The sequence below is a fragment of the Nicotiana tabacum genome, chromosome 8 (assembly GCF_000715075.1).
Source record: "Nicotiana tabacum cultivar K326 chromosome 8, ASM71507v2, whole genome shotgun sequence".
Taxonomy (NCBI): Eukaryota; Viridiplantae; Streptophyta; class Magnoliopsida; order Solanales; family Solanaceae; genus Nicotiana; species Nicotiana tabacum.
The window spans coordinates 33,585,033-33,601,228 of record NC_134087.1 but is presented as its reverse complement, the minus strand read 5'-3'; the positions used below and the strand labels follow the sequence as shown (position 1 = coordinate 33,601,228).

General features: G+C 38.1%; 1 protein-coding gene across 3 annotated transcripts; it reads right to left on the bottom strand.

Annotated features, from left to right (window-relative positions):
- Positions 1-11,361: 11,361 nt before the first annotated feature.
- LOC107770016 (uncharacterized) lies at positions 11,362-15,959 on the bottom strand. 3 transcript variants are annotated; one of them, XM_075219177.1, is made up of 11 exons: positions 15,689-15,959; positions 15,509-15,603; positions 15,224-15,429; positions 14,923-15,053; positions 14,740-14,825; positions 14,538-14,632; positions 13,733-13,829; positions 13,152-13,266; positions 12,850-13,004; positions 12,710-12,766; positions 11,362-11,861 (listed from the first exon to the last, which is right to left on the bottom strand). In XM_075219177.1, exons 2-11 carry the CDS (start codon positions 15,539-15,541, stop codon positions 11,634-11,636), a joined length of 1,203 nt encoding a protein of 400 aa, XP_075075278.1. In that variant the 5' UTR covers positions 15,542-15,603; positions 15,689-15,959; the 3' UTR covers positions 11,362-11,633. The 3 variants fall into 3 exon arrangements, with proteins under 3 accessions (XP_075075278.1, XP_016444757.2, XP_016444756.2); XM_016589271.2 differs by having other exon boundaries at positions 12,641-12,766; positions 15,509-15,622; positions 15,689-15,958; XM_016589270.2 differs by having other exon boundaries at positions 12,641-12,766; positions 15,689-15,958.
- Between the last annotated feature and the right edge of the window lie 237 nt (positions 15,960-16,196).

Below are 16,196 nucleotides of genomic sequence, written 5' to 3'. Positions count from 1 at the left end.
AGTTGTCAACCACTATATTCGCATGTATTCATACCATGTATTCGTGAATACAACGTAATAATAGGTCTCTTCAGTTGTTTAATAACGGAAAGCTGCTAATTTAACGGGATACACTCATAATATAATTCACTGAAATCAATTATAATACGCAACATTATCAATCCAATTAATAAGAAGATTTATCAGACGCTAAACACCAAAAAATAGTGAATTCTTCAAAGTTTCAGTCCCCCTTTTTTTTCTGATATAGTTCGAGTTTTTTTCCCGACATTGTTCGAGGTTCTGCTCGGAATTGATACAAGTATCTATAGGAATACTTTGAAATTTGATTTTCTGTATATGAATACATCATGTATTTATACCGGATACAACTTGTAATAGTATCTTACTGCTTGCATAATTCACAATAAACATAGTGGTTGTATTCATTGATTTTCTATTTGTATTAAGAGTATTTTACTGTATTTCACTGTATTATTGTTTTAGATACAGATGGATACAGTTAGATTGAATGCATAACTAATTGATGAATAACATCAAAATAATATAACCAACAATGTATTTAAAAATATTGTTGTGTGAACTCAAATACATTAAATACATCTAAATACAACAATCCAAAATCACTGTACAAAATAAAAAAATAGTGTATGCCTTATCGAATACATATCAATACATCTAAATACAAAAAGAGAAAATTACTGTACAAACTAAAAATCAATGTATGCGGACCCAAATACATATAAATACATATGCAATTAGGGTCATTGCGTATTTTTGTTCTCCTTTCGGCTTCAATGGTTGCCGATGAACCTTCAAATACAGGTTCCTCTTAAGTGATTTACAAATCGAAAGATGGCCCTTCGAAATTAAGTGCTTTAGTGGGCGTTATGTAGAAAATCTAACAAAGCTTTTATAGTATCGAAAGATGGCCCTTTGAAATTGAGTGCTTTAATGGGTATTCTGCAAAAAAAACTAACAATGGCGAATATTTAAAAAAAAACTGTTGAAGAGAAAAAGAATAAGCTTTAACCGGCCAAAACCCAACAACTTTAACACTTAATAACAACTTTTTGGAGCAAAATCTATTAAAAATTGAGGGAGACAATGGCGCTGATAAAAGAGAATCGTGGTTCAACAATGGGAAAGACAATGGCGCTGTGAGAGAGAGATCGTGGAGAGAGAAATAAGATACTAAGCAGTGATTTTGGGAGAGAATAAATTGAAAGAATGAGAGAGAAAAATATTAGACAGCGTATTTAATGGTTTAATGGTAGGAGGTGACCATAAATACATATTTGCTATAAAAAATAAAAGGTAGCTATAGAAAATAATATTTTAAAAGAATTTTTATTTATAATAAATAGGGTGTAAAGCTTTGCTATAGGAGGTAAAATTTCCTAAAAAAACTCATAGAATAAATAATTGAAGCTTGGGCTTTAAAGGCTTTACCCAAAAGCCGGCCCTCACTTTCCTATTTCAGATTAAATTGTTTTTCACCATTCTCGTTAAATTCAACTTGGCAGAGTTTGTTAAATATTTAACGAAAATCAAAGGTGATCTTTTTTGGCAAATTAGTGGATCAAAATTACTCAAAAATATATTTTAGAGATCATTTAGATATACTCCCAAACGTAAGGGACCATTTTTATCATTCTAAGTTTCTACACAATGCCTCCATCATTCTATTTTTTCCAAGTTAATTGCACATACTCCAACTTGAGGGGGTGTTTAGGAGAGTATTAGTTTTACTCATAGCTCTATTAACTATATGTATTCATTGTACAGATACATAACTATCTTGGAGGTTTTTATTATTACTCCTTCCGTTTCAATTTAGATGAGCTAGTTTGACTCGGTATGGAGTTTAAAAGAAAAGCGAAATACTTTTTAAACTCGAGCTTTCCGAAGAAGAGGGAGTACTTGGTCACCTTTCGGAGTTTGGTGGCCGAGACTTAGATTGATTATTTACTCTGAAGGAAGTCCGATAGAGGTCTTTGCACGGATTGCAAGGCTATCCCGAGTGAGAACCTCTCGACCTTTCATAGGCTCCTGGTCATGGACCTTGAGATCACGAGGAAGAGAAGGAAGAAGGTGATGTATAGCCAACATAGGATCAAGTGGGGAGCTTTGACGGAAGCTAAAGCGCAGGAGTTGGGGTCAAGCTATTGACTATGGGGGCTTGGAGAGTAGTGAGGACGCAAGCACTATGTGGACCACGACTGTGCAGTGCATTAGAAAAGCCTCGAGAGAGGTATTAGGGGTCTCAAAGGATTACTATGGTGGTCACAAAGTAAACTGATGGTGGAATGGAGAGGAGTAAGGAAAAGTGAAAACCAAGAAAGCAGCGTATCTGAAGCTAGTGGAAAGTGTCGACGAGGAGGAGAAGAGGGCGAATAGGGAGCATTATAATATGGCTAAGAAAGAGGCAAAACTAGCAGTTGTGGCGGCCAAGATTGCCGTTTTTAGTCATTTGTATGAAGAACTCGAGGGCCGAGGTGGGGATAAGAGGTTGTTCAGGTTTGCCAAGGCGCGAGAAAGGAAGGTGCGTGACTTGGATCAAGTGAAGTGCATCAAGGACGAAGAAGGTAGAGTTTGTTGGATGAGGGGCTTATCTGTCGGAGATGGCAGACCTACTTCCATAGTCTCTTGAACAAAGAGGGGACATGAGCATTATACTAGGTGATTTGGAACTCTCCGGGAGTCATTGTGACTTTGGGTATTGTAGGCGGATTAGAGTTGATGAAGTTGAGAGGGCTATGCATAAGATGATCAAGGGCAAAGCGACCGGGCCGGATGAAATTCCAGTGGAGTTTTGAAAGAGTGCGGGCAAGGCAACCTTGGAGTGGCTCACTAGATTATTTAATATCATTTTTAGAATGAAGAAGATGCCGGAAGAGTGGAGGTGGAGCACGATGGTTCGTGTATATCAGAACAAGGGAGATATCCAAAATTGTAATAATTATCGGGATATCAAGTTGCTTAGCCATACTATGAAAGTCTGGGAGAGAATGGTAGAGCTAAGGGTGAGAAGAAGTGTGTCTATTTTCGAGAACCATTTCGGATTTATGCTTGGGCGTTCAACTACAGAAACCATCCACCTTGTTAGGAGATTGATGGAGCAGTATAGGGAAAGAAAGAAGGACTTGCATATGGTGTTCATCGACTTAGAAAATGCATACGATAAAGTTTCGAGGGAGGCTTTGTGGAGATGTTTGGAGGCTAGAGGTGTACATGTTGCCTACATTAGGTTGATGTTACATCATGTACCTTAGCATTAGGATGTGTCGTAGTAAATCCATATGAGTACGAAAGGGATTATGTCAATTAGGAGGTTATAAAGGATTTAAGACATTGTTATTATAAGAACCTGTAAGTTTAATAATATTGATACTGTTATAGACGTTTGATGTGGTATTTTGAGTTGAAGATTTTTGTAAAAAAAAGGTTGAAAGATATGATTTTATATAGTTATTAATATTACTACTTTCGAATATATTTTAAATTATTCAGGTGAGGATTCCCAAAGATCATGTTAGCGGAAACGTAAAAGAAAGAACACAAGATTTAACGTGGTTCGGATCAAAATAATCCTACGTCCACCAGAGAACAGTTGCCTTTTTAATATTAACAAAGGAAGGGGAGAGTTCCCAATTACACTTAAGAGAATTTCTCTCTTAACTCTCTACTCACTACAATGTGTTGTATTATTTTTGGGATGGTTTCTACAAATGAAGGAGTGCATCTATTTATAGAGGTAAAGACCTGCTCTTGATGTCATTGGTGACATCAAACTACCTCCTCTTGATGTCATGGGTGACATCAAAGGAGGAAGCTTCCTCCTAGCATCCACACCAACCCTTTCCACCAACTCTTCCAATTGGCATGCCATTGTTGACTAAACATAAACCAACACCTTCAATCTCCACCTTGGTTTGCGTTTCGAGCGTGCGTATGAACAACTCTGGCCAAAACTTCTAAGCTTACTGGGCAACCCCATTGTAAGAAACAAGAAGAATCAAACCATTGTTGAACATACCACCTCCACCTAACAACTGTTCTCTTCGGAGTTGCATCAATTGATGCACACCCCCGCCAAGTCCTTGCAGTGTGCAAACTTAGCGAGTGGGACTATCTTGGTCAACATATCTGCAGCATTATCATTTGTGATAACCTTCACGACCTTGATAGTTCCCTTTTCAACAACATCTCGAATAAAATGAAATCTCACATCAATGTGTTTAGTGCGCTCATGAAATCTCTGATTTTTCATTAGATGAATAGCACTCTGACTATCACATCTAAGAGTTGATTCCAGCTGAACCAAACTCAATTCCGCTACTAAACCTTTCAACCAGATAGCTTCCTTCATCACCTTTGTTGCTGCCATGTATTCTGCTTCTGTCATAGACAAAGCGACAATCGACTGCAGAGTCGACTTCCAACTAACGGCACTGCCAACGAGGGTAAAGATGTATCCAGTTGTGGACCTTCTTCTGTCAAGATCTCCTGTATAGTCAGAATCTACATAACCGAGAATTGAAATACCTCCACCACTTTTTCGAAAGGTCAGACCAACACCAGAAGCTCCTTTGAGATATCTCAATATCCACTTGTCAGCTTCCCAATGCCTCTTTCCTGGGCTGGACATGTATCTACTTACCACACTTACAGATTGAGCAATATCTGGACGTGTGCATACCATAGCATACATAATGCTACCAACTTCACTGGCATAAGGAATCTTTGACATATGCTCCACCTCATTCTCGGACTGAGGCATTTGTAACTCTGAAAGTTTAAAATGAGGAGCTAATGGCGTACTTACAGGCTTGCACGTATGCATATTGAATCTCTTGAGAACCCTTTCAATATACCTCTTCTGAGAAAGATGTACAACACTGTCTTCTCTTGAAATCTCCATACCAAGGATTTTCTTTGCAGCTCCTAAATCCTTCATGTCAAATTCCTTACTCAACAGTTTCTTCAAAGCATTTATCTCTGTAATGTTGTTAGCAGCAATAAGCATATCATCAACATACAACAGTAAATAAATCATTGAGTTACCAGACATCTTCTTGTGATACACACAGCTATCAAATGCACTCCTTGAGAATTCATGTGTAGTCATGAATGCATCAAACCTCTTGTACCACTGTCTAGGGGATTGCTTCAAACCATACAAAGACTTCTTTAGTTGGCATACGTGATCTTCTTTTCCCTCAGCTAGGAAACCTTCAGGCTGATCCATATAGATTGTCTCTTCTAGATCACCGTGTAAGAAAGCAGTTTTGACATCAAGCTGTTGAAGCTCCAAGTCAAATTGGGCAACCAATGCTAGTAGCACGCGAATTGAGCTATGCTTCACGACTGGAGAGAAAATCTCATTGTAGTCAATTCCCTCCTTCTGACTGAATCCTTTTGCAACCAATCTCGCCTTGAACCTAGCATCTTCCACTTCAGGAATTCCCTCTTTCTTTCGGTAGACCCACTTGCATCCAACTGTCCTCTTCCCCTTTTGTCTTTTCACTAAGACCCATGTCTGATTCTTGTGAAGAGACTCCATCTCTTCAGTCATGGCTAACCGCCATTGTACAGCATCCTTGCAAGAAGTTGCTTCAATATACGAGGAGGGCTCCAGATCCTTAATCTCTTCTTGTGCAGCTACGAACGCATATGCAATCAAGTTTGCTTGATCTATAAGGCGTTCCGGTTCTCGTGTCTGCCTCTTCTCCCTCCCCTTTGCAATTTTGTGTGGTTCATTGACAGCAAGTTCTTCAAGGTCTACATCTTCTGACTCATCTTTAACCTGAGTCTCTGGATCCTTTTCCTCGGCAAGCTCCACCGGAAGCTCCACCTGCTCGTCGTTCTTATTTCCTGAAAACTCCACGGAAATTTTACGGGGATCAAGTATAGAGGATTCATCAAAGGTGATATCTCTACTAACTATAAATATGAGTAAAGACAAACACCAAAGTTTGTACCCTTTTACTCCATCCACATACCCTACGAATATGGCCTTCTTAGCCCTTGGTTCAAGCTTTCCTTCATTAACGTGATAATAAGCTGGACGCCCAAATACTCGTAAGTATGAATAGTTAGAGGATTCACCTGACCATACCTCATTCGGAGTCTTAAAATCAATTGCCGGTGCTGGAGATCGATTGACAATATGAGCAGCAGTGTGAACTGCTTCACCCCAAAATACTTTGGACATTTTGGCTTGTAAGAGCATACAACGAGCCTTTTCAAGAAGAGTTCTGTTCATTCTCTCGGCAACTCCATTCTGCTGTGGGGGTATGCCTGACAGTCCTATGTCTTGAGATCCCATGAACCTTGCAGAATTCATTAAACTCTTCATTGCAAAACTCCAAGCCATTGTCTGTGCGAAGATATTTGATTTTCCGCTCCATTTGATTTTCAACCAAAATCTTCCACTATTTAGATGCTTCAAAAGCATCACTTTTTGCCTTCAAAAAATGCACCCAAACCTTTCGTGAGGAATCATCAATAAAAGTGAGAAGATACCTCTTTTGGCCCTTCGATGGAAGTTTAGAGGGACCCCATAAATCTGAATGGATGTAGTCTAGCACTCCTCTTGTCTTGTGTTTGCCAGTGCTGAAGCTGACCTTCTTTTGCTTCCTAGAACGCAGTGCTCACAGAAGTCAAGTGTGCTGATCTTCTCACCTTCCAAAAGGTTACGATTGCTCAACATCTCCAGTCCACGTGCGCTCATATGACCCAGTCTCATGTGCCATAGTCTTGCCTTGTCATCATTAGATAACTGCACTGTAGATGCATTTGCAGAGCCAACAATGGTGCTTCCGGCCAATGTGTAAAGGCCGTTCTCTAGCTTGCCTTTCAACATGACTAAAGAACCTTTAGTCACCTTTATAGTTCCTGCTTCGCTCATGTACCTGTAGCCTTGTTCATCCAGAGTACTCAGGGAGATCAAATTCTTCTTCAGATCAGGAACATGACGGACTTGCGTAATAGTCCTCATGACTCCATCATGGCAGCGAACCCGAACTGAGCCAATGCCAACTATTGCACAAGTTGCATTATTGCCCATTACTACGGTTCCTCCACTTTTCTCATAGCTGCTAAACCAGTCTTTTCGGAACGTCATATGCAGAGTGCAAGTAGAGTCTGACACCCATTTGTTTTCATAACTGCTATTATTATTATACGATGTTGTTAGTACATAATCATTATTAAAATCATGTACCTGTTCAACTGTGGATGCACTCGCCTTTTCCTTGGACTTTGACATTGGGCAGTCTCGTTCAAAGTGCCCCTTCTTGCCACAACCCCAACACTCTGTATTCTTCTTTTTCACATGAGACTTTGATCTGTGCTTTGATTTGCTCTTTCCTTGTTGGCTAGTTCGGCCTCTCACAAATAGCCCACTTGCATGGTCATCTCTATCTCCTTCAATGTGCCTCCGCACATCACTAGAGTTAAGTGCCTGCCGCACTTGCTCAAGCTTGATAGGCTCCTTGCTATATATCATTGAATTCTCAATATCACGATATCCTGAAGTCAATGAAAATAGCAAAGCACATGCAAACGTCTCCTCCTCCTTTTTAATTCCTGCAATCTGTAAGTCCATGACAAGTTTATTGAACACATCTAAATGATCTTGTAACGAAGTACCTGACCCCATCTTAAATGTGTGAAGACGTCGTTGTAACAACATCCTTGTTATCACTGATCGGTCTTGGTATAGCCCTTCTAGCTTTTCCCATAACTGTTTGGCCGTCTCTTCGGTACCCGTACTCACTTCACAAAGCACGTTAGGTGCAAGGGATAGTTGGATTGCACTCAATGCATCCCCTTCAATCTTCTCATTTCGGGAGCTGATATATCCTTAGGATACTTTCCGTCAATAATATGGATTGAACCTTCCCTCCGCAGTAACGCCATCATCTAGATCTTCCAGATATTGAAGTTGTTGCGTCCACTGAATCTACCAATTTCAAACTTCATGGAACTCATCTTTGCTTGTTCTTCCTCCTTGGATTGTTAAAGAATCCTGTTGCTCTGATACCAATTGTTAGCGGAAATGTAAAAGAAAGAACACAAGATTTAACGTGGTTCGGATCAAAATAATCCTACGTCCACCAGAGAACAGTTGCCTTTTTAATATTAACAAAGGAAGGGGAGAGTTCCCAATTACACTTAAGAGAATTTCTCTCTTAACTCTCTACTCACTACAATGTGTTGTATTATTTTTGGGATGGTTTCTACAAATGAAGGAGTGCATCTATTTATAGAGGTAAAGACCTCCTCTTGATGTTATTGGTGACATCAAACTACCTCCTCTTGATGTCATGGGTGACATCAAAGGAGGAAGCTTCCTCCTAGCATCCACACCAACTCTTTCCACCAACTCTTCCAATTGGCATGCCATTATTGACTAAACATAAACCAACACCTTCAGTTTATAAAGGAGATTTTCTTTATTGTAAAGGTAGAAATTATTTTCTCACAAGAAAAGAAAGTTATCTTTTTACTATTTTAAGAATTAAGCATACGAAAATTTGTACGCTTTATATGAGATTAGGAAAATTATAAGTTGAGAAAATATATGTATTTTTATATGGATGTTTTAATGAAATAATAGTGTTTGTATTTATTTTATATGGTACCACATGACCATAATAGTAAGATGTATAAAATGTGTTAAAAGTAAGTAGTATTTTAAGTAAGTTAAGATAATTCTTAATTATGTGAATAATTGTGTAATTAATAAATTTTAGTGAGAGATTATTTAAGAATATTTGGATAAAGATGAAGCCCCTAACGTGGTAGCAGGATTTGGCTCAAATAAGTAACTATTACATCATTAAATACGCGGCAACATTTAAAGAGATAAGAACCTTATCTCATTTGGTGCAAATGTGTTATCGAGAAAGCAAAGTACGGCCTAGTCATTTCCTTTCTTGTAGAGAACAACATCCATTCTTAATTAGTTACATCTTTTCATAAGTTTTAAAGTGTTATGCTAAGATTTACAAAGTGACTCTTATATGACTCTTCTACAAAGTAAGATTGAATGATGTGATTGAACATACTATTCGTCAGAATAAAATCATTGAGTTTGTAGTTCTTGGATTAGATTTCAATAGCTTCTGTTTTAACTTATGTTTAGTTGAGGTGTAAGAAGAGGGTTACGACTTACCAGGACTAGAGTGAATGTTGAGGAATAAATATAAGGGAAGTAAAAGAAGAGGTGGGGTAAATTTGGAAGGTTTATGTATCCCTACAAGGTAGCTTTTTTAATTGTAACCCCTCCATGGTAGCTTATTAAATCCTTCCGAAACTAAATGGAGAGGAGTAAGTATGCCACTTTTGTTCACTTCTTACCTTTCCAACCTTATCAGACAACTGAGTGCAATCTTTCTCAAGAATATCATACGAATTTTTTTCTACTTCGATCCGTCATTATGTATTGTCACAATTGACGTGTGCTAGAGGGATTGTCAAGAGAATCGGCTCAGGTATGTTAAGGCTATCCCTTTTTTCTTTTTGGCATGATTTATACGACACAAGCAAAACGAGCAAATGCACAACTTCAATAAATTACTCTATTCGTAGAAATGCTACAGATGTGTATATTCTTATTCTCCCATGTGTCATGTTATTCTATCATCTATTCATGGGTCTCAAAAATACGTAAGTTGATAAAGTTTGTTTCATGATATTAATCAGAGGCACAATGGTCTTATGACGTACCGAGATATTTTATTAATGTATTTCATAAAGGTTTCAAGTTGAGCAGGATCAAGATAGAATACTTGGAGTGTAAGTTCAGCGGAGAGAATCAAGGAGGGGAAGGGGAGGTAAGGCTGGACTCGCAGGTCATCCCCAGGAGAGGAAGTTTTAAGTACATTGGGTCTATTATTCAGGGGATAAGGAGAGTGATGAAGATATTGCACATCGTACTAGGGGAGGATGGATAAAATGAAGACTCGCTTCCGATATTTTGTGTGACAAGAAGGTACCACCGAAACTTAAAGGTAAGCTCTGCAGAGTGGTGGTCAGGCCAACAATATTGTATGGGGCTGAGTGTTGGCCAGCCAAGATTGCTCATGTCCATAAGATGAAGGTAGTAGAGTTGAGGATGTTGAGATGGATGTGCGAGCACACCAGTTTAGATAGGATCAGAAATGAGGTTATTCGCGACAAGGTGGGTGTGGCCCCTATTGAGGATAAGATGTGGGAAGCGCAGCTTAGGTGGTTTGGTCATGTGAGTAGGAGGAGCGCAGACGCTCCGGTGAGGAGGTGTGAGAGGTTGACATTGGAAGGTCTACGGAGAGATAGAGGTATGCCATAGAAGAGGTAGAGAGAGGTGATTAGGCAAGACATGGCGCAGCTTCAGCTAACCGAGGACATGATCCTTGATAGGAAGGTATGAAAGCCGAGGACTAGGGTAGTAAAGTCGGTAGTCTAGAGTGTTCATAACAATAGTATTGGTATGCAGTATCGCTTTCGGTTGGAAATAAGTTTTTATGACTAACTGTTATTTTCTTTTATTGTTGATCACTTTACTACTTGTTGTTTTTATTTTGCTTTTATATGGCTTTTTGATACTGTCCCTTCTTGTCTATATTTTCATTAATGTGGTGCTTATGCTCTCCTGAGCCGATGATCTATTGGAAACAACCTCTCTATCTTCACAAGGTAGGGGTAAGGTTTGCGTACACACTACCCTTCCTAGACCTCACAGTGTGAGATAATACTGGGTATGTTATTGTTGTTGTTGGTCTTAAAAGCTTAAAGGGTAAAATATTTGTGAGACCATGACATTTGTGTAATTATAAAAACTTCTCATTAAGAGTAAAATGGATAAAATGAAGAGTTTAATGTTGAATTATTTTTAAATTTAAAAATGTGTCATTTATTTTGAAACATACTAAAAAAGAAAGTATCTCATCTAATTTGAAACGGAGACGGTGGGAGTATTATTTTCCATATGGTATATATAAGCACATCTACGTGTACTAGCTGCCGGATTTATGATATATTTTCTAATACAGTTGATCTTCTCTCTCTATCCCAACTTCCTCCTTTTGACTGAGCTTTATCCGTCAAGTTTTTACAATCTTCTTACAAATAAAATGACTTTAAAGGTTAAAAAAACTAGTATTTGACAAAAGATAGTACTAATAGAGTACAATATAAAATGAGGCAGAACTCTTTAGGGCAAATTAGTCCAATCAACAACTCATTAATCATCATTCGTCTCACTAATACGGAAACGAACTTTCCAAGAGACCTAAACAATTGCACGATATAAGTTAGCCAGTGGGGTTATTCAAAGGCAAAAGGTTTGACCTTTCTTCCAGGTTTGACATAGCGGTAAATATTCAACCTCCTTTCATCAGTTGTTTTCCTGAGTTAACTTTCATTTGGTAAAAGCTACAAATCGAGAAAATGAATTACTACCTGTTGTCCTTCTAACTTATTTTCTCTTTCAAATAACATTACAAGACCCCATTCACTTCAATAGCAATAGGGGTGAGTGCGTGGGAGTTTCTCTCGTTCTCTCATACAGCAAAGAACAAACAGATTGAAGCTTCAACTTCTCATGGACGTGGATTGGAAAGGCAAATAAAAAGCAATCCAATCTAAAATAGCTCGAGTCTCCCTGAACCATCTACAAGCTCGGTTAACTTTTGTGAAGCAGCAGCTAATGTCTCCTCACTTTTGCAGAACGCAAATCTGATATACCTCCTGTGGTAGCTAATAGCAGTCGAAGAAAAGTCTTCTAACGATGACGAATTGGTGTGGAAGAATACACGGCCTGGTACAGCCACCACCCCAGCTTGTTTAATCAATTCCTCCACAAATTCAACCTGGAGTGCCTTGAGTTTATCATTACCACAACTTAAACATATTAAGAACGCCAAAATAAAATGCTTTGTCAAGTTCTTACAGGCCACACTAAGACGTAAAAACTTTATCCAAAGTATGAACCTATTGCTGGTACAGCCGACCGGCAATAATCACTCAATGTACATGTATATTAAAGTTCTATTTATGCTTTCAAATAAAGTTTTAAATTTTGATTATCAGGGCAAATGATCAACTAAACCCAACTTCAGCTTCTGTAAAAAATAAAAAACTGCCAAAAAATAAGTAGAATCTTCATACAAGCAGGACCATCCGATGTTTGACTGTTCTTCGCACAAGCAGAGGTTAAGACTTAAGCAAGTGGAAAAGTCTGGTAAATAAACTGATATTACGGAGCCAAATATACTTTGAGTTCAAACTTCATTTACTGATATTATGGAGCCAAATACACTTTTGAGTTCAAAATCCGCTAATTTTGTACTACTCCATAAGTAAAGATTAAGATCCTCTTAGGTGGACAAATTTCAAGTAGCATTTCTGGGTTGAGCTAAGTACCAAATCTTAACAAAGTACAGTCCTATCACCCTTCCTTCTCTTCCTCCAACCCCCCCCCCCCCCAAGTCAAAAGAAAGAAAGATGTAAAAGAAAAGGTTTCTCTTTCCTTTTGAAGCTTTTTGATACCAATTAAATAGGACAGTCCTAATGTAAGAATTTATATGAGGGAAAATAGGTATTCGTGCTTGAGATGATTATCGAAGAAAGATGTTTGGTGAGCATTTACATCAGAAAGCGTGCATGTCCCAGGAAGCTCCATGAATAGGAAAAAGGAACCCTTAGGCATGAAGGGCACCTGGAAACCAACTTTTGTAAGCACCTGAGTCAAGTAATCTCTTTTTGATTCATAGTCCTGAGCACAAAAGATGTGAAAATAGATTAACTCATAAGTCGAAAAAAGATACCAGTAGATCTACTAATTGCAAGGAAATTTACTTGTCTCAATGCATCGAAGTATTCAGGGGAACTTCTCAAAGCTGTCAAGGCAGCTTCCTGGAAAGGTGCTGGAGCAGAATCTGTAATTTTAACATGGATGTTCCTTATTGCAGATGCGAAGCAAGCTGGGCCAATTGCCCAGCCAATCCTCCAACCTGAGAAAGCATGAAGTTACAACAACAACAACAAACCCAGTAAGAGAAAGCATGAATTTAAATGAGAATTTAATATATCAACCTACTTCGGAGAGGTAGAAACGACTTAAACATGCTGGCACTGGAAGCAAGATATCAAATGTTTACCAGTCACACTAAAACTTTTTGACAAGGAAGATGTGATGATGGTACGCTTCTGCATTCCTGGAAATGTGGCAATTGATGTATGTCTCTCCCCGTCGAACGTTATATGCTCATATACCTACAGAAAAATATAAAGTGAGTTCCAAGCTGGATATGTCTGGTTCCAGATTCAGGTATACTTTTAATGTATAAATACTTCACAATCTTATCTTACACGCAAAGGGCATCAGCCAAGGGATAGTATGCCTACCTAAAAGCAAAGCAAAAGCAAGGTTGAAAAAACACGCCTATTAAGGCAAAAAGCGTTAAAAAAACATTGTTCAGGAACATCTTAGCTCCTATTTTATCCATGCATGATCATGAAGTTCTGAAAGCTTCTATAGATACTTCACCAAAAGTTTTTCAGGTTTTAAAGAGTTAGCACTGCAAATTGCATCTCTCTTTTTTACACGGTGGAGTAGTAAATATAAAATGCATTCTTCTGATTAGCTTGAACAAGGGGCCGAATATACATATGTCGTTGCTTTTTTTTTTTCTCTATTTGAAAAGCACAAGAAGATGTGATAAAGTGCAGCAAATTAAACCTCGTCTGTTACAGCTAGAATATCCAAGGTTCGGCAAGCTCCAGCAATAATCTCAAGCTCATCATTAGAGAAAACCTTTCCAGTTGGATTGTGAGGGCTGCACCACTTTGTATCAGAACATTCAATTCCAATGCCAAAATTGATTATCAGTTTAAAACATTCTTCATATAGCATGTTGTACATTATGTGCAGGTACAAAACTGAACCTTCTCAATTATTGGTTTGACAAAAAAGAAGGAAAAGCTTATGTTTCCTGCAACAGAACATCAGTTAATGAAAATCTAAACATCTTTTGCACAACAGTACAGTGATATCTGAACGATCAAGTGTGTCAACCTGGGGTGCATTGCAACAAAACTGTCCCACTGGTGTCTATAGTTCCATTTGTATATTTAGTTACCTGCATTGCTTTGTCTCCGATTAATCTTATGTCAAGACTGATTGCAGCAACAGAATAATTTCACATCATAGATCATAGTATACATTCTGAGGTGACACTTATAAAAGTAAAAGAAAGCATTCCTTTTTAGCCAAAACCGATGTTTAATACTTAAGTCAATGAAGTCATTAGCTTTCGTGTGGACATGTAATCTCTAAAGGCTTTCTCTACATTGTTCTCAAAGCTTAAGACCGGAGGACTAACAACTTCCTGGACTTGGCCAGAATGTAGAAAAAAGGGCACAGGTCCACAAGAATTAGTTGCAGAAGTTTACGGAGTTCCGCTTAACTTGGTAGCATACTTCACTCTGTATGTCAACCCATTCAAGAATTGTCTCATGTTGAATTGGAAACTATTTTGTTTTACCTGTTGAGGACTATAGCTTTTGTCCTGCCAGTAAATGACTTTGCGAGTTTATCTGGATCCAGACTCCAATGAGGGGGGTCAAGGGCTACATACACCTGTCCATTTTCCCACAGGAGAAATAGAACTTATCAATCTAGATGTGACAAAACCTGCATGGTATGACTAGTCGTTTAAGTATAAAACGTAGTTATGAAAGGCTTACTGGGACTCCACCAGCCAACCTAATGCATGTTTCATATGTTTCATAGGAGGGATCGAATAAGATGACTTCATCACCCTGATTAATTACTGAACAAAGAAAACATAAACATGATTTCTGCATATATTTCTCATAAGACCGGAATCGCAGGAGTTAATTATTGACTTTTGTAAAGAAAAATCATACTTGCAAACATTGCCGCAGCAAAAGCCTCAGATTGGCCACAACATACGACAATATCAGTCAGAGGATCGACATCTAGACCATGCATTTGTTTGACTTGATTAGCCACATAATCACATATTCCCTGAACATGCCTGCAATACAGTGAATTAACATGTACCACCACTTTATTCCCTCTGCGGAGAAATGAAATGTAAACAAACATAGGATAAAGGAGAAGTGTAAAAAGGAGATACTAGGAGTTATACTTATTAATTAGTTAGTAGGGGAAAGAATAGAAACGAATAGAAATAAAGGAACAAACCTGTACTGATTGAAGTCAGAGCGGATAGCGGAAATGGCGGCGTCTTTGAGGTAGGACGGAGCAGGGAAATCAGGGAAACCTTCAGCAAGGTTGACGGCATTACATCTTTCGGCGAGATACGAGAGTTGTTGTATGGGTGACGATGTTAGCCTTTTCGCTACTGAAGAGAGCTTCTGCTCCATCTCCATGGATACGGAAGCGGAAGCCTTATCCACAAAAGGAGATTTACTAACTTGCCACAACTGTTTGAAATTGACATTCTACAATTAAGATTATTTATAGCACCTCGATTTTTAGTGATGTGGCAGTTGGATACATCCTTTTCTTTCCTTTTGCTGCCGAATTCGAACCTCTTGTGCCGGCTTGGTACGGCAAAGTAACTAGTCGACAACAGTAATACTCAACACCCAATTAAATTAGCAATAACTAAAGAAGATAAAACTTGTAACATATATAGATATATACCTGAACTGAAGACGGTTGAACTCTACTCTCTGCAGTAACTATGGCCGTAGCAGCAGCATTTACTGTATCTACTGTATTCTGTACGCTACTCTTGCTGATCCTTCACCGAAAAAAAAACTACAAAAAAGTTCTGTTCGCCGGCAAAGAATGATAAATTTTCCGGTAATTGAACGGCCGGAATTTAACAAGGAAAATCGCGAGACATTCCAAGAAGAACAAAAACACATACATCGAGAAATGACAGATTTATTATCTATCTACGTGCGAAATATGTTCGCCTTTTACACCATTTAAAAATAAAGCTTACATGAAATAAAATTGTTGTTTTACTTATCTTCCTAAGATTTTAATTACTTGAACTTTCCATATTTCTATTTGTTTAAAATTTTATTTTGTTAAAATAAATCACAATAACACTACATACTAAGTTTTTAAGTATTGAAGTGTTATTCTTACCAATTAAAAGTATTTCGTCAACTTTTATATTCATTAAATTAGATTTTATGCT

Coding starts and splice junctions, on each gene's coding strand:
- LOC107770016 (XM_016589271.2), bottom strand. CDS start 15,541: ATGTATCCAACTGCCACATCACTAAAAATCGAG. Junction 14,633..14,739: donor GGTTGGCTGGTGGAGTCCCA/GTAAGCCTTTCA, acceptor GAAAATGGACAG/GTGTATGTAGCCCTTGACCC. Junction 11,862..12,640: donor GGACATGCACGCTTTCTGAT/GTAAATGCTCAC, acceptor AAGGCACTCCAG/GTTGAATTTGTGGAGGAATT.